Source organism: Lithobates pipiens, unplaced genomic scaffold, assembly GCF_037356315.1.
Source record: "Lithobates pipiens isolate NorthernLeopardFrog02 unplaced genomic scaffold, aLitPip1_a1.2 Scaffold_23, whole genome shotgun sequence".
NCBI lineage: Eukaryota > Metazoa > Chordata > Amphibia > Anura > Ranidae > Lithobates > Lithobates pipiens.
This window is the reverse complement of record NW_027507785.1, coordinates 179,040,336-179,059,401: the sequence shown is the minus strand read 5'-3', so window position 1 is coordinate 179,059,401 and position 19,066 is coordinate 179,040,336. Positions and strand designations below refer to the sequence as shown.

Genomic DNA, 19,066 nt, shown 5'->3' with positions numbered 1-19,066 from the left:
CTTTCTAGTTCCGCCCAAGGGGAGGTCCCTTAGGCAAAACCCCCCCGCCTGCTCCTGCAGCCTCAGTATGTCAACAAGCAGTATAACGTAAAAAATAGGAGGGGAGGGTGCTGTGTCAGTCAGTGAACTAGAGAGAAAAGGATTTAAACGATGAGTACAAAAAAAAAAAAAAAAATCATATTTTCTCTTACGTTCACTGACTGACAGCTCCTTTCTTATACCATTGGGATGTCCCCAAGCAGTGTCAATACGAGGGGTGGGAAAATAGCATAAAAACTTCACCCACAATGGCATGTGGGAACCAGTATAAAACAGTGTGGGAATAGCAAAGAACTTTTATACCCACAAAAAAAAAAAAAAAAAAAAAAAAAGAACCCAGAGTGCACCTCAATCTGAGTCACTACCTACAAACCACGTTAAAACTTGCAGTAACAAATGCAACAGTGCATTAAAAGTACTGCGTTTTTTTACCAAAAAAAAAATAAAATAAAAAATTTAAGTGCAATTCCAATTAAACGGCCACCTGCAAAACTTTGCGGCCAAAAACAGGCAGCAGCCGATGCACCGATATCTACCTGGTATAGCTTTTTTGGTATATTACCACGGTATTGCCAAAGTATAAGTTATATATCCAACAATTGACGATAAAGTGCATTAAGTGCAAAATCTGTGAATGATCTTAAATTACTTAACAGGCGTGTTAGAAAAACATAATAGTTTTAAAACAGCAAAAGACAAAATAAACAATATCTAAGCAATAAAAATAAAATTGTAGCTAAAAGGTGACTATATCACTGTGCAATATATAGAACATAGGTGAATGGTTCATAAAGTGACTGATATGCAAACGAATAAAATTGACTCAAAATGTATAGATAACGTATACACAGAAAATTTCAATCATCTAACTACACAAATATACAGTGCGGTATTGGATTTTAGTCCTTGATCCAGTGTGCAAATATTGGTGCAAATGTGCAAAGTGTTTCGCTGGAACACTGTGTATAACTATCTTAGCATTAAAAAGTGACACTGTGCCTTTAAGTGCAGAAAATAGGTTAGATCTTCAGTGTCGTTGGTACCCGTGGAAAAAATGGGTGATTACCTTACTGCTGTAAGGTTTACAGCGTGTAGCAGAGTAATCTCTAGGAGGAGGGGGGGGGGGGGGGGTCCCTTCAGCTCGGTATAATCCTGGACGTTCGTTCACTTTTAAGTGGAGCCAGGGGGATGGGGGGGGGGGGGGGGGTAGGAGTAATCCTTTTCTTCCTCTTTCACTGGGTGCCTCGGATCATAGCATTCTCAGTATGCATTTAAAAGAGATAAAACAGGCCCACCATGGTGTAGTATTTTAAATGAAAAAGGAATTTTTATTTACATCTGTTTAAAACACTCACATTTCTGTAGGATAAAAAACTAGCGTTGTATAAACGAGCGCCGAGCTCGTATCTCGATGCCTGAGCGTCTGTTCTGGTGTCTTAGTTAGCCTCGGGTCCTACGCGTTACGTCACGGCACGTGACTTCAACTTCCTTTTTCATTTAAAAATACTACACCATGGTGGGCCTGTTTTATCTCTTTTAAATGCATACTGAGAATGCTATGATCCAAGGCACCCAGTGAAAGAGAGGAAGAAAAGGATTACTCCTACCCCTCCTCCCCCTCCATCCCCCTGGCTCCACTTAAAAGTGAACGAACGTCCAGGATTATACCGAGCTGAAGGGACCCCCCCCCCCTCCTCCTAGAGATTACTCTGCTACACGCTGTAAACCTTACAGCAGTAAGGTAATCACCCATTTTTTTCCACGGGTACCAACGACACTGAAGATCTAACCTATTTTCTGCACTTAAAGGCACAGTGTCACTTTTTAATGCTAAGGTAGTTATACACAGTGTTCCAGCGAAACACTTTGCACATTTGCACCAATATTTGCACACTGGATCAAGGACTAAAATCCAATACCGCACTGTATATTTGTGTAGTTAGATGATTGAAATTTTCTGTGTATACGTTATCTATACATTTTGAGTCAATTTTATTCGTTTGCATATCAGTCACTTTATGAACCATTCACCTATGTTCTATATATTGCACAGTGATATAGTCACCTTTTAGCTACAATTTTATTTTTATTGCTTAGATATTGTTTATTTTGTCTTTTGCTGTTTTAAAACTATTATGTTTTTCTAACACACCTGTTAAGTAATTTAAGATCATTCACTGATTTTGCACTTAATGCACTTTATCGTCAATTGTTGGATATATAACTTATACTTTGGCAATACCGTGGTAATATACCAAAAAATATACTAGAGGAAGCGCAACACCACCCCCTCCCTTCACAAATTACACAAATTTGGACACGAGTTTGGTCCATACGGTGTATGCAGCACCCATTACTTTATATACATCACAAATTCCTTTTAGCGCAGGAGTACCCACCCTACACTATCTACCTGGTATAATTTTGTAAAGGTGTGAATAGATGACCAAGTCGCCACTTCACACACTTGAGCGACAGACGCTTGATGTCAGAAGGCCCAAGACGTTCCAATTGCCCTGGTGGAGTGGGCCGTGACCAGAAAGGGGGGCACCTGCCCCTTCAAGGCGTAGGCCTGTACTACAATCTGTCTGATCCACCTGGAAATGGTGGCCGACGAGACCGCCATGCCTTTTTTTAGGACCAGCCACCGAAACAAACAAGGAGACTCCTGAAAGGGAGCTGTAGCAGACAAATGCACCCTCAGTGCCCGGACCACGTCCAGGGAATGGAGGGCCACCTCCTTAGGATGTGTCGGTTTAGGACACAGATGGTAACACAATGTCTTCATTGATGTGGAATGCCGGAAACACCTTCAGCAGAAGGCGGACGCAACACCACTTTATCATTGTGGATAATCACATAAGGCGACCTGCAAGACAAGGCCGCCAGTTCCGAAACCCTCCTGGCCGATGTAATGGCCACTAGAAAGACCACTTTCTGAGAAAGTCAACAGAGGGATCTCTCTGATATTTTCAAATGGCGGTTTCTGAAGTGCCGATAACACCAGGTTCAGATCCCATGGGGGTAACGGTGGACGCACCGAAGGAACTACATGTCGGACCCCTTGAACAAAAGTGCTCACTAGAGAGCGAGACACCAGGGGTCGCTAAAAAATAAATAAAAAAAAAAAAGGTGCTTAAAGCCAATCTCTGGTCTATTCCTTGCTGTAAGAACAGCAGGATCCTGGATATAGAAAAGGAGCGCAGACTCAATGCCTTTCTCCTCACACATTGAGATGTAAGCCTTCCAGGTATGATGATATCTTCTGAGAATATTTCTGTGCTCTCAGCATAGTTGGAATCACCGAGTCCGAAAGGCCCAGGTTTCACCTTGCTCTCAATAGCCATGCCAAAGCAGGATGGAAGAATCGGACCTTGAGACAACAGGTACTCTTGTAACGGCAGTCGCCATGGTGCATCCGCCACCAGGCTCACTAGGTATGCGTACCAGGGACGCTGGGGCCAATCTGGGGCAATCAGTATTACTGGAATGCCCTAGGACTCCACTCTGCGGAGCAGACGTGGTAACAGTTTCAGCGGAGGAAAGGCATAGATCAGCTGGTACTGATCCCACAGAGGCACCAGTGCATCTGCCCAAGGATCTCTTGTCCTGGACGCGAATCTCGGCACCTTCTGATTGAGACGGGAGGACAGAAGATCCACGTCTGGTGTGCCCCATCGAAGGCACAGTAGCCAAAACACCTCTGGATGCAGCTCCCATTCTCCTGGGTCCTGCATCTGGCGACTTGGGTAGTCCACCTGCGAGTTCTCCACTCCCAGGATGTAAATGGCCGATACATGTCGCTCTGCCCACTGAAGAATGTGAGCGACCTCCCATGCGGCAGTTAAGCTTCTTGTTCCTTCTTGGTGATTGACATGCCACCGCCGTGGCGTTGTCTGTCTGGATACTGATCGTTCGCAGCTCGAGCAGATTGATCGGCAACTTGGATTCCTCCTCCGACCAGAGGCCCTGGGTCGACTGAACTCCCATTACTCCACCCCAGCCTGTTAGGCTGGCGTCCATTGTGATCACTGTCCAATGTAGCGGTAGGAACGACTTCCCGGACTGAAGTGTCGGGGACCTCGGCCACCAGAGCAGGGAGTCCCAGACTGACAGGCTCACCTGAATCTGCCGATCCAGGGATAATGGAGATTTGTCCCATTTTGTCAAGATCTCCCTCTACAAGACTGTGGTGTTAAACTGGGCATACGGTACTGCCTCGAAGGAGGCCACCAGGAGTCCCAGGACTCGCATGCAGAAGCGCAGCGACGACCATCTGCGGTTCATCAGCAGTTTTACCGCGGCTCTGAGAGTCTGCAGCTTGTCTGGACGGAGAAAAACTCTTGCTTCTATGGAGTCCAGTAATAAGCCGAGGTACTCCAAACGCTGAGTCGGTACAATCACCAACTTTTTTTTTAGGATCAACAGCCACCCAAATCCCTGCAGGGTCTGCATGGTGATCACCACATCCTCCTCTAATTCTGAGGCGGAAGATGCTCTCAGGAGGAGATTGTCTAGGTAACCTACAATCACGATCCCACGTTGTTGCACCAACGCCAAAACAGGAGCCAATACCTTGGTAAAGACTCGGGGGGGCTGATGCCAAGCCAAAGGGGAGAGCCACAAACTGGTAGTGGGCTCCCCCAACTGCAAATCGCAGAATTTTTTGATGCCAAAGGCATATGGGTATGTGCAGGTACGCATCCTGGATGTCCAAAGACGGCAGGGAGTCCCTTTGGAGTGCAGCGACTACTGAGAGAACTGATTCCATTCTGAACCTCTGTACTTTTACAAAATAATTGAGGGCTTTTAGGTCCAAGATTGGATGTACCACTTCCTTTTTGGGGACTACAGATTGAGTAGAACCCCTGGAAATGTTCCGACTCCAGAACAGGTACTATCACTCCAAGACTCAGCAGGTCCCTTATCGCCCCCATTAGGGCCTCCCGGCGATCCGGGAGTACAGGTATGCTGGAGGGGAAGAATCTGCTTGGTGGCCAAGAGAGGAACTATCTTGTAGCCGGAGGAAATCAGATCGCAGACCCATTGATCGGACAGCCGAGAGGTCCACCGGGCTGCAAACGCGTGGCTCCTTAGCCTTCCTGGCCTGTGGGAGTAGTGTACTCTTTCCACCTGTGGCATTTTTAATAATGTCTAATGAGGCTCCCAAGAGCCGCTCGCCAAGGAAGGGTAAATCAGTCAGGGTTTTTTATTTATTTATTTATTTTAGATGCCTGGTCAGCCGACCAGCATTTTAGCCAAATCAGGTACCTCAGCACCACTGCTGACACTGAAGCCCTGGATAACAAAGGGAGGATATCCAGGGCCATGTCACAAACGTACTTACGGCCTTGCACTAACTGGTCTGCTAGTTTCATGCAAACAGGGGGAAGGCTGTTGCTCCCCCAATTCTCAGTGCAAAAGTTTTGCCCACTCAGTGTGTGTCTGTGAAACAAGTGCGGATGCCAGTACTGGACGCATAGTTGACCTCACAACCGCAAACAAGGAACGAGCCACTGCCTCAGGCTTCCTGTCTGTGGGGTCCTTAAAAGGCAGGAGTCCCCTCTACTGGGATCATGGTTACTTTATTTAACCTGGATACTGGGGGGTCCACGACTGGAGGAGCCGACCACTTTTTGAGAAGGCTCTCCTTAAAAGGGGTAATGCACCACCATGTATTTAGGGACCAAAAAGGTCCGTTGCGGTCGACCCCATTCCTTGTATATGAACTTATCAAAATAAGTCATATATACAAACACCTTAGGTGTACAGGCTGGCTTACAGGACCCCAAAAGGGACTACTACATCAGCAGAGGGATCTACTGGCTCCTGCATTTTCAGGGTATCATGCACAGCTGTGATAAGTGCTCCAACAAGAGCTTTATCACGCACGGACCCAGACGGGGATTCATCCTGCTTAGTATCATCTGAAACGACAGAACAGGGGACGCCAGCCTCAGCGGGGCCCGAGTCTGCATCAGAGCTCTCCCCGGAGGATGGGGCACAGGGGCAGTTTTTTTTAAACACCCTTGCGCCCACGCACCACCTCCCTCTTGGCAACAAACGTATTAAGGACCGCTGACAAAGCGTCCAGAGGCACTGCACTGTCTACAGGCGAACTGGTTGCAATTGCCTGGATTTCGAGGGAAGAAACAACAGTTTCTGAAGCCATGCTGACCCTACCCTGTCTGCCACCTGTTGGGAACTTCGGACAGTGATGGTCCCACCCTCCTAACTGCTGCAGGCTGAGGGGCCCCCACCGCAGGACTCACCACACATCACTCAGCAGCATCCCCCACAGGGAAGGGGGGGGGGAAAGGGACAGGTAGAGAAGAGAGGGAGTTGAGGGACCCCCAAATCTACCTCCCAGGGAATGCCCAGCTGCTCAGCCCCACCGAGGCAGGCAGAGCTGTACTTACCAGTCCTGACGAGCTGGGAGACATTCCATCACAGACCCACTCTTCGATCAGAACGGGGTGGCTGCTGGCCCGGCACACTGACGTAGACATCAGTAGCCGGTCATATGTGTGCCTCAGGGCATTACTCCCACCAGCCGCCCCTGGAGCTGGGGGGCAAGTCGTGGAGGAGCCCGCACAGAGCTCTGGTCTGCACGTGCTTGCTGGCCAGGCTGAGGAGACTACAAGGATAAGGGTATCCAGCCTGTCACCCAGCCGGCTGTTGATAGCAGATCACAGGATCTTTAATCATGCGCAAAAGGCAAACTGCAGAAAAATCCACGGACCGCTGGGCCCGCAGGCTTCCTAGGTCCTTCTCCTTCACTAGGCAGAAAAAAAACCACCCCTTGGGCGGAACTAGAAAGTTCTAGTTTTGTTATAACATATTAACATGTTCTGCCTAGTCCTCTCCTGAAGGTGGCGTAATAACCCGACGGTATAAGAAAGGAGCTGTGCCAGTCAGTGAATGCAAGAGAAACATATGTACTAGAGCTGTACGATTCTGGCTAAAATTAGAATCACATTTTTCACGATTCTCCCGCTGTAACATTTTTCAAATCAAACAAAAATATCGGGCTAACTTTAGTTTAATACATTTTTTTAATACACTTAAGTGTATTAAAAAAAAAATGATTTGAAAGACCGCTGCGCAAACAGTGTGACATAAAATCTAGCAACAATTGCCATTTTATTCTCTAGGGTCTCAGCAAAAAAAAAAAAAAAAAAAATTATATTATATTATATATGGTTTGGGGGCTCCAAGTCATTTTCAAGCAAAGAAATACTGATTGTAACTTGTAAGCAAATGCCAGAAAAAGTTTAGTCTTTAAGTGGTTAAACGGCCCTCATTTACAGACCAAAGTTCATCCCTTTGATTAAAGAAAAAAATTGTTACAAGGTTTCTCTTTATCTCCAATATTAAGTTAAACTTGGCAGGCTGACTGGAATTTTTTTCAGCTGTTAGAAGTGAGCTTCTTTGTGATTTTGATTCTTTAATGATTAAATCGTGCTGCTCTAAAACGTACTTACTTTTTATTAACTAATGTGCATTATAGTAACAAATTCAACAAAATGCTCACCATAAGCACCATAGCAGTTAAAGTACATGTGGACCGACACGCATCAGGTTATTTAAAACTGTACATACAGTTTGCTTGGATCAGAAAGTAAAACATATATATAGCTTTCAATGAGTCACAGTTATTTTCCTGGGTATGAAAAATCAACATTAAGAGGTTTGAATTCTGACAGTTGCTATACTTTGAGTCAATGGGGTTTCTCAATTACTGGAAATGGTGAGGGTAGATGTGCATCACACATCTCAAATCATATTACATTTTGTTGGGCATCCTCTGTGTTCATATACAAGTCTTTCATATGGCAGTATTAGGTTTACCATTTTTATCCACGTACGGACAGGTGGAGGACTGGATTGAATCCACTTAAGTGCAATGGCCTTCCTAGCCAGAAACCACGTCTTTCAGTAGAGCTCCGATACCTCTGCCACTGTTCCTCATCCATAATACCCAAGAGGCATACTCTAGGAGTACAGGGAACAGGTGAGGACAATACTGAGGACAGAAGGTCCATAACCTGCTTCCAGTTACGAGCTATGACAGGGCAAACCCAAATTACATGTGCAAAATCAGCTTTAGTGTGATTACATCTCTTACAGTTAGACGTGGGTATGCGATGCATAGCATGCAACTTTACCGGAGTAAGGCAAGACTCGTGTATCATGCATAGTTGTGTCAACTTGTTATTAATAGTTGGAGACACCTGTGAATGAGAGGAACAAGCCTCTTCCCAATCCTCCGCTGTTAAATCTGGTATAATTTATTGCCCTTTGAATTACACTGAGTGGATTTTTGCTAATAGCAGCATTTAAAAGATGGGTATAGACTTCAGATGAGTCCTCCAGAACCTTACGACTTTAATATGCCTATGAGTGATTAATTAGAAAATTGTGAGACGTTAGTCCCAAACAGAGTATTTAATGCATGCCTCAGTTGCAGGTATAAAAGTTTGTACGGGGAGGTCAAATTTCTGCTGTAGGTCAAAGGACAAAAGAACAGTGTCATTATAGATATCGCCTAGAGTAGTTAAACCTTTTTGTTCCAAGAAAGAGTAGTCCGTAAAATGTAGCAATTGAGAAAACATGGGGTTATGGCCAAGTAGGAAGTGCAGCTTCAGTGTCCTTAAATCCTACAATACGTTTGGACTCTCTCCACACCGCTCTGGCCTAATCCGGAATTGGCAAACTCACTTTTTCTAGATCTGTCTTCAGCACCTCCAAAGCTAATCAACACGTTATTCAATTTAAAGACATGCTAAATGTAACTCCACTACTGTAGGTGAAACAGGTGACAGCCAAAATCAGTTAAAAGACGTAGTTGTCCTGTACCACTATTTTATATTCGGAAGTGCCATACCAGCTTCTGCTTTAGGGTTTTGCAGGGTCAAGAATTAAGGCTTCCTTCTATTCTGGGCCCATATAAAAAAGAGCCAAACAAGGTATCCAGGGTTCTAAAATAGATTCTGGGCAAAGGCACTGGCATATTTGAAGATACATAGACACACTTCGTTAAGAGGACAATATGTACTTACTTTAAGTCGAGGCAGCTTAAGAAAATCATCTTGTTCAGAAATTTCAAGAAGATGCTCCTGAATGTACATGTCTATTTTGCTTAAAAGACGCCAATCTCCCATTGCATTTGCAAAGTTACGGTACGAGATGCAGCTCTGTACATCCATCTTGGATAATAAATATTCACCACACACCTTTAAAAAGGAAAAATAAATTACATTTATGTAGAAATAACAAACCTTTGTATTATGTGTAGAGTGACTAAGTAGTCATTACTAAATACTTTTCAGTGACAGCAGTCAGTCTTATTTTAATTGCAGTTGTAGCCTTTCAGCTGTTTTGACATGTATGTTTTTTTCTTTTGTTAATGAAATGTTATATTATGATAGATTAATATATATATATAAAAGTTTGGGGATAATAGCTCCATGTGATTAAGTGCATAAACCGTTTAAACTTGAAACAAAAAGGCTTTTATTTGTAACCAAATCAAAAATAAGGCTTCCTTCAGCACACAGGTTAAAAATATAAAACAAAGTCCACATATCTTCAGCATAAAATAAAGTCTGCTTATTTTCAGTACAAAGCAAATTAAAGCAAAGACACAGTTTTGTGGATGGGTCTTCGCGCAAGAGTTTTGAAATTCCTTATCGAATCTTTACCAGCTCCAAACAGAAACACAGCTCATAAGGCAAGTGTAATCACCTACTTCTCCTCGCCACCACTTCACTAATTCCTGTCCTTTATGAGCGGTTTCCTGGAGGCCTTTAACCCCCTGTGGGCTGAATCCCTGTGGTCCGAATATCACTTCAGAGCCTCCCAAATTCCGGGTCATAAATAACTCTCTATTAAGAGATAGGACTGCGAGTCAGTCCTCTGATTGATGCAAAACCCGGAATTCCTCACCCATTCTAGGTGACCCCCTGAACACTACTGCGACTTCCTTAAAAGGGACCACAACCCAAATATTGGTGCTATATAGCACGCGTCCTGTACAATACATATAAAAAATAAAAAAAAAGGTTTAACTGGATATGGATTACACAAACCATACTCTCCAATGATACTTGCCCCTTTCCTCAGTTGTCACCGATACCAGTCAGAATAAAAGGTTACCATGGACAGAAGAGTAGGGTGAAGTCAGTGCTTCAGTTTAGACAAACACTGGGCCACAATTACAAAAATTTATAAAAGGTTTGTCTGTCCAAAACTTGCATTAATTTGGAAAAGATAAAAATCACTGCCCACCACCATCGGAAACACTACCTGCTTTACACGATCGATTTTAAGCTTTTTTGCTGCAGAGTAAACATCTTTTACCAACTCCGTCTCAGCTTTCAGCCTATAAGAGAAAAGTATAAGTGAATGTATAGTACCATCAATGAATGTTAACGTTTATTAAAAAGTCTACCAATTAACTAATTTGCTCACTTTGAAAGTGCGCTGTATAAAAGCAAAAGAAATCTTGTGCAACTTCATGTGTTCTCTATCTAAGCACAAGGAGGGGTTATGGAGATAAGGAGAGATCTGTTTTTTTGTTTTTTTTTGTAACGCATGAGAAAAAAAGTAGGCAGGACTGACCACTCATGCTTTTGGAATTCGAAGCCAAAAAATAGGCCTTTTATAAACAGCTTACCTGTAAAATCCTCTCCTTTGAAGTACAGCACAGGACACAGAGCCATAGTAGTTACTTATGTGGGTTATAGGCCACCTTCAGGTGATGGACACTGCCACACCCTAAGACAGGAAGTCTACTCCCTACAAAACCCCTCCCACTGCTGGGAGTACCTCAGTTTTTGTAGCAAAGCAATACACTTGTATAGCAGAAAGAAGGGAGGGACCACTGTGTCCCGTGATGTACTTCAAAGAAAAGGATTTTACAGGTAAGCTGTAATAAAAATCCAATTTTCTTATTGTACATCATGGGACACAAAGCCATAGTAGTTACTATGTGGGATGTCCCATAGCAATTCCAACTGAAGGGAGGGAGACAACATAAGTCGGGCACTAAGAGACTAGAGGACTCCAGTGTACTGCAGCCTGCAGTACACTGGACCCAAAGGCGATATCCTGATGGAATCTGGTAAATGTATGGACTGAAGATCTGAGCCATGGAGGCTTAGTGATGCACTGCCCAAGAAGCACTAACAGCCCTGGTGGAGTGCACTTTAATATGAAAAGGAGGAATTTTCCTTTTTAAACCATAAGCTTGAACAATCACTTGACAAATCCTTTTAGGAATAGTAGATTTGACACTGCCTGTCCTCTTTTAGGACCATCTGGCAATACAAACAAAACATCTGTTTTACGAATCTGAGCGGTCACTTTCAAATAGACCTTGACCACTCACCAAATCAAGAGAATGTAGTGACTTTTCTTCCACAGAACGAGGTTCTGGAAAAAATTAAAGCAGAACAATATCCTGGTTTAAATGAAAACCTGACACTACCCGGTAGGAAATTAGGATGAGGCCACAATACAACCTTATCCTTATGAATAATCAAATATGGCTCTTTACAAGAAAGAACAGCCAACTCTGATACTCTTCTTGCAGAAGATATGGCAGCCAAGAAAATTATTTTCCTCGTCAAGAGGACCAAGGCAATATCTCGAATTAGCTCAAAACGCTGTTTTTGTAAAGCCAACAGGACTAAATTTACATATTCTAAGGGTTCAAGGGGTGACCTAACCTGGGAATTAATCCACGTTACCCCCAGAATAAAGTTACGAACCAGAAAGTGTGAAGCAAATGGTCGTTGAAAAAAAAAAAAAAAATAGGATTTTTTGTACTCGCTGTAAAATCCCTTTCTCTGTAATTTACCGACCGACACAGCTCCTCTCTGTAACTAGATGGGTTGTATAGCCTGACACTAGGAGAACTAGGCAAAATTGTTGCACAATACACAAAACTTTCAATCCCACCGCAGTGGGGTGGACCCTGTGCTATCAACCCTCCTCACTGCTCCCAGCAGCTTCAGTAGGTCAACAAGCAGTATAACATAGAAAAAAGAAGGGGTGGGTCCTGTGTCGGTCAGTGAATTAGGGAAAAGGATTTTACGACGAGTACAAAAAAAAAATTCTATTTTCGCTTATATTCACCGTCCGACACAGCTCCTCTCTAACTAAATGGGATGTCCCCAAGCAGTGCCAAATGAGGGGTGGGAAAAAACAGCAGTAAAACTTCATCCCCAATGGCAAGTGGGAACTAGAGAAACTAAACCCACAAAAACACAACAGCAGTGTATGAAAAAAACACCACCATTCTCAACAGGAGAGACCCCAAAACCGCAACCATTTGCGGAAGCAATGCAACAGTGCATTAACAAACAGTACTGCGTTTTTATCGAACAACCAGGAAAAAATCTCAGTTGCATATATAATTGCAACTACACTGCCGCCGGCAAAACTTTGCAGCCAAAACAAGCATCAGCCGATGCACTGACGTCTACCTTGTAGAACTTGGTAAACATATGGACAGACAACCAGGTCGCCGCCTTACACACCTGAGCGACAGACACTTGATGTCGGAAAGGCCCAAGACGTTCCAATTGCTCTTGTAGAGTGGGCAGTGACTGGAAAGGGGTAGGCTTGGACTACAATCTGTCTGACCCACCTGGAAATGGTGGCCGACGAGACTGCCATGCCTTTCTTAGGACCAGCCACCGAAAAACAAACAGTGAGTCTGACTGACAAGTACACCTTCAGAGCCCTAACCACATCGAGAACGTGAAGGGCCACCTCCTTGGGGTGCTTCAGCTTAGGAAACAACGATGGTAATACAATGTCCTCATTGATATGAAAAGCCGAGACCACCTTCGGTAGAAAAGATGTTTGCGGACGCAACACCACCTTATCCCTGTGGATGACCAGATAGAGCGACTTGCAAGACAAGGCCGCCAATTCGAAACCCTCCTGGCCGATGTGATGGCCACTAGAAAAACCACCTTCTGTGAAAGGGTTAACAGGGGGATCTCCCTGATATTCTCAAACAACGGCTTCTGAAGGCTTAGGAGAATTTTGCCTAGTTCTCCTAATGGCAGGCTATACAACCCATTTAGTTACAGAGAGGAGCTGTGTCGGTCGGTGAATATAAGAGAAATACCAATAAGGCCGACACCTGGCCTTTGATAGTAGTCAAGGCCACACTTATTTCTAATCTCATCTGTAGGAATTCAATGATCCTACCTATGACATTTTCTGGGGAGACATATGCCTTCCAGACTCTACATTTTAAGGACTCTGGATGCTGGCTTCTTAGCATTAACCAAAGTAGAAACTTTTGAAACTGACAGCCCATGATCCTTTAGAATGTGGGTCTCAATAGCCAAACCGTTACATTTAAAGTTTGTAAGGTAGGATGGAATACTGGACCTTGCAAGAGAAGGTCTGGCCACAGTGGTAGGGTCCAAGGGTCCCCTACCGCCATCTTTATGATCTCTGCGAACCAAGATCTCCTGGTCCATGCTGGGGCCACCAGAATAACCTCCTTCCCTTCTTGCTTGATCCCGCGAAGAAGACGCGGAAGCTGCAGAACAGGAGGGAACGCATAGATCAGTGAAAACTGATCCCAAGGAAAGACCAAGGCATTTGTTCCGTATGCCATGGGATCCTTTGTCCTTGACATAAAGTTGTTGATCTTGTTGTTGAACCTGGACGCAAACAGAACCACTTCCTGAACTCCCCATTTTTGACATAGACAGAAAAATGTCACGATGAAGGGACCATTCTCCCAAGAACAACTGTTAGCAACTCAAGTAGTCCTCCTGCTAATTCTCTATCCCTGGAATGAAAATTGCTAATAGGCAAGGAATGTTTTCTGCCCAAGAAAGAATATGATTCACCTCTTTCTGGGCCTTGGTGATTGATATAGGCCACTGCTGTGGCATTGCCGGATTGGATTCTGGACAGGACAATGCCATTGTCTGGATGTCCAGGCCTCCAGGGCCAGGCGTACTGCCCGAATCTCTAGAATATTTATGGGCATGGTCATCTCTGATTTGGACCATTTCCCTTAGCCCTTGTACACACGGTCGGAGAATCCGTCGGAATGTGTCCTATCGGACCGTGTTGTCGGATAATCCGACTGTGTGTGGTATGCATCGGACTGATTCCGTCGGACCCAATTTTCCAACATGTTGGAAATATTTCCCGACCAACTGGGCCGATCGGACATACTCCGATCATGTGAAGAGAATTTTGATCGGACCAAGTGCCACGCATGCTCAGATCAAATTCCTACATCAAAGCTATTGGCTACTAGCCTGAATGTAGTCCCATCGTAACGAAATTACATCACGTTCTGAAAGATCTGATTTTGACAACTTTGTCCGACCGTGTGTATGCAACAGTTTCGGACAAGATCCGACGGACAAAATCCGACGGATTTGGTTGTCGAGATCTCCGACCGTGTGTACAGGGGCTTAGACAAATGCTTCTTCCAGGACTGCTCCCCAGCCCAGAAGGCTGGCATCTGTTACCAGCTTCCAGGTAACTAGTAGAAAGGATTTTCCTTTTTGAAGATTCTTGGATATCAACCACCAATTGAGGCTCTGAGGCACATTGGGGGATAAACGTATTGGGAAGTTCAGCGCTTGGACATTCTTGTTCCAAGTTGACAGGATACCGATTTGCAGCAGTCTAGAACGAAACTGCGCATAAGGAACGGCCTCAAAAGAAGTCACTATCTTTCCCAACAATTTCACGCAAAGTCAAATAGAAAGATTCTACTTTGTTTTGGCCAACTGAATCAGATCCTATATAGAACTGATATTTTCCTGGGGCAAAAACACCCTCTTCTTTGCTGTAGCTATGATCAGCCCCAAGTACTGCAATCTCCTTGATGGTTTTAAGGAGGATTTCTCTAGGTTGAGAACGCAACCTAGGTCTTCCATGTAGCCGACTGTGGTGACCAAAGCTTGGTTTAAGTGGGCTACCGATTGATCTATCAAGAGTAGATCATCTAAGTAGGCTATTACCGTTATACCTTGAGCCCTTAGCCTGGCTAAAGGAGGAGCCAGGACCTTTGTAAACACTCGAGGTGCAGTAGCTAGACCGAAAAGGCAGAGCTACAAACTGGAAATTAAGATTTTCTACATTGAAGCCTAGACATTTCTGATGAGCGGGGAAAACTGGCACATGGAGATAAGCATCCTTGATGTCGATTTATGCCAGAAGTTCTCCCCCTTGTAGGCTGTAAACTACTGATCGGATTGACTCCATGGGAAAAGAATGAATATTCAATAACCGGTTTAGATCTTTGAGATCTAAAATGGGTCTGACATTCCAGTTTGGTTTTGGAATTGTGAACAGGTTTGAATAAAACCCCAAACCTTGCTCTTCCAATGGGACCACCGATATCACTCTTTGAGGAGGGCGATAGAGAGAGATGGCGATAGAGAGAGATGGCGATAGAGAGAGATGGCGATAGAGAGAGATGGCGATAGAGAGAGATGGCGATAGAGATGGAGACCTCTTTTTCACTGGGAACGTTTGATCTGAGAAAACGAGGAGATGGGAATCCTCGGAACTCTAGTTTGTAACCTTGAGAAATTGAGGAAGCCACCCATCTGTCTTGACATTGCTCCTGCCAGACCTTTGAAAACTGCAGAAGCCTTTCCCCCCCACTCGAGCGAGTGGGGGCACACCTTCATAAGGAGGCTTTAGTATTCTGTTTTTCCCCATTAGAAATTCTTTGGGTATACTTATCCAGATCGTCTCCAAACAACCGTTCACTATGACAAGGGAAACTGGCAAAGAGCTTTTTGCATGGCGCTTCGACTGACCAATTTTTCAACCATAGATTCTACGCACATGTACCAGCCTTAGCATGAGCCGTGAGGCCTGGAAAATAGAATCATTCATAGCGTCTACTATAAAACACAAGGCTTCCGATATCCCGGCCAAATCCTGGACCTGCTGATCAGGAATAACCGAGTACCTCCATAAACTGGTTCCTCAAGGACTGAGATACTCCGATCGCTGCCAGCGCAGGTTGAACGACTGAAGCTGCCAGAGAAATACCGTTTTTAAAAAGGAACTTCAACTTCTTATCCGTTGGATCCTTTAGCATATAAGCATTGTCTACTGGACAAGTCAGGTTTTTATTGACAGAGGATATAGCAGCGTCAATTGCTGGAATTCCCTATTTCTTATAAAACGCTTCCTCCATAGGATAAAGTATAGAAAACCTTTTCGGAGGAAAAAAACTTTATCTGGGTGCTCCCACTCAGAATACATTAGCTTCCTTAGCCAAGAATGGATAGGAAAATAATTTACAGATTGGGGAGGCTTTAGTGAACCCAAACCAGAATTGGGTTCATCGACTGACTGCGTTATCGGCAGTAAAAATGTGGAGCGGACCAATTCAGCGAGAGACTGTACCAACAATCTTTCCTGCGAGCCTGACACTTCCGCATCAGGTTCTTCAGCAGAGGAGACTTCAGCCTCTTCCTGGTCCTTTGAAAAATTTGTCATCTCTCGCTCCTTGTTCACTCAGGGTCCTGAGTGATGAACGGGGACCTGCTGTGCTAAGTGCCACTTTGGGATGCAATTAAAGCATACATTTTTTGCTCCAAGCTTAAAATGGTTGAAGAAAAAGCCTTCTTAGAAATATACACAGGGGCTGCAGTGTTAAGAGCAGCTGCAACACTTGCCCCTCCTGATGGCTCACTCTGACCAGCCATATTACTCTCAGGGGAGGATGCCATCTTTTTTGAGAAAGTTCTAGGTTTCCGTGTGACTGTAGAAGCCTTTCTATAGCCCTTTGAGGTGTTTTTACCTCCCTTCCGACCACAGCCCGATGCACAAAGTAGAGCTACTACCAGAAGGAACGCATCCACTGCTTGAGCAATAGTCCAGCCCTGTCGCTGGTATTAATGCTCAGCATGATGCAGTCGTAAATGTGTCAAAAGGAATATCTGCGTCACCAAACCTCTTATATGCCACCTTTACTCTTGTGTTCCTCCTGCAGCATGTAACAGCACAAATAGGGCCTTTTAAAACATACCTTCCTGCGCTGGACGTTGGAGGATGCCAATGCCGTGCTAAGCCCCGCCCTCCGACACCTGGCGGCGTTTGCAATGTTTTTTTTTAAATTTCTTGTGGTCTTTCCCCAAGAAGAGGGGAAGAAAAAAACAGCACAGAGGGGTGTCTGGTAGGGGGAGGGAACCCCCTCGACTTACCGGAGGTCTGCTGCTTGGCCGGAGGAACTAGAAACTGCTGCTTCCTAGACACAATGTGAGCTTTCTGAGAAGCATGAGACAGTAAGTGCTTAATACAGCCCCCAGTGGTGACAAATAGGCATGACAACACTTACTGAATTTAAAGGAGACAATTATAAGAACATGTAAAAAATTTCTTACAAAACTCCACTTACCTTTCCCACCGCATGGTTTACCACAAAAAACCAACAGACCCAATCATCACCCTTCACGGTGGGTTCCGTTAAACCTTTAGGAGCTGAGGATTCTCAAGGAAACCCACAATCCTGTACCTATCCTGTAATAGCACCACCGCCGGTAAAAACTTTATGGCCTGAATACCAAAAAAGTACTGGATTCCAGGGTCCAGCTCTCTAAAAAGAGAAGCGTTACAGGCAAGACCTCGTTTCTTCGGATACGAGGCCCGGGTACCATTCAATTCAGCCAAAAAGGCACTTTGCATGGATCCAGCTGCATGGCTAGCCCCATCAAGGACTGCTCCAGTGGAGCTCAACACAGCACATCTTCACTCGTGACCAACACCTTAGACACTGGCAAAAAAAACTGAGGCGTTCCCAGTAGTGGGAGAGGTTATTTAGGGAGTGCACTTAGGGCCTGCCAGTGTCCATCACTTGAAGGTGGCCTATAACCCACATAGTAACTACTATGGCTCTGTGTCCTGTGATAGAAAATGGCCCTTTATGATCTATGGGCCAAAGTGACGTTTTGATGTCACTTCCGCAGTGTTATGGAGACGGGTCGGGCCATCTTCCCCTCACTCGTCTCCATGCACAGCCAGCGAGTTTACCGGATCGCCTCCGCCGATGGCTCCGGAGTGTAGCAGGAGGGGGGCCCCCTCCAGCCGCCAATAAAAGTGATCTTGCTGTGAAACGGATGCAGAGACCACTTTTATCATGAGGCCGGCCAAACATGGGGATACCGGAGTTTTGGCAGCTAGCTGCTGCCCTAACAATATCCGTCCTCAAAGTGAGGATGTATATTTGCATTCGGCGAGTAGTTAAAGGACCGAAAACCACAAACCCATAAGGAAGACAGGGTGAAGATGGACACCCTGTCAGCAGTGACAGAAAGACACTTGTGGGCTTTGTTTTTTAGAGGAGTTTCACATAATTTGCTAGTATGTTATGCATACTAACACTTTGTAACATTGTCTTGCAAGAGGAATTATTTTTTCACCGAGTTTACTACTGCTTTAACCATTAATATAATGCAAAAGCTCAGACTTAGCTGTGTTTTTACTTTTACATATAAAACATTCATGAATTTCTAAGTTATGGTTCCCTTTGACATAAAATGACAAAAACACTACTAGATACATTTCACTTTCCAGTACTTTATTTCATAAAACATATAGCAAAGAGCACTTACTGTGAAGTGTATGCATAGTTTAACAGAACTTCTACTGCCTCTGGATTCAAGTCCTCAAACTTAACATGAGATATTCCATGAGACTCGTTGTCATTATTGAAAATTTCAAACAAGTAAGGACTACAGCATGCAAGAACTGCCCTGTGTGCCAACATTTCATGACCACAAACCTTGAAAAGGCAAATAAAAAAACAAAAAAAAAAAAACATTAGAAAATGCATACTTTGAACACTTTACAACTCCTTTATAGATCTTGCCGGGGTGAGAGCTAAAGCCCTAATCACACTTGTGAATGGGGTCATTACCAATTACATGCAGGTGGCAACCTGCAATGGGAGGTTGACAGCTTCCGCAACTAGTCAGATGGAGCAATTACATGCGATGACAGGTCTTGGACG

At 44.4% G+C, this 19,066-nt stretch overlaps 1 protein-coding gene across 1 annotated transcript in view; it reads right to left on the bottom strand.

Annotated features, from left to right (window-relative positions):
• Positions 1-19,066, bottom strand: part of IVNS1ABP (influenza virus NS1A binding protein) — a 166,454-nt gene that overhangs the window by 77,813 nt on the left and 69,575 nt on the right. Inside the window, exons 4-6 of the mRNA XM_077452669.1 lie at positions 18,669-18,838; positions 10,348-10,423; positions 9,102-9,275 (exon numbers count right to left, since the gene is read on the bottom strand). Coding sequence (XP_077308795.1) covers positions 9,102-9,275; positions 10,348-10,423; positions 18,669-18,838 — 420 coding nt within the window. The remainder of the gene's footprint in view (positions 1-9,101; positions 9,276-10,347; positions 10,424-18,668; positions 18,839-19,066) is intronic.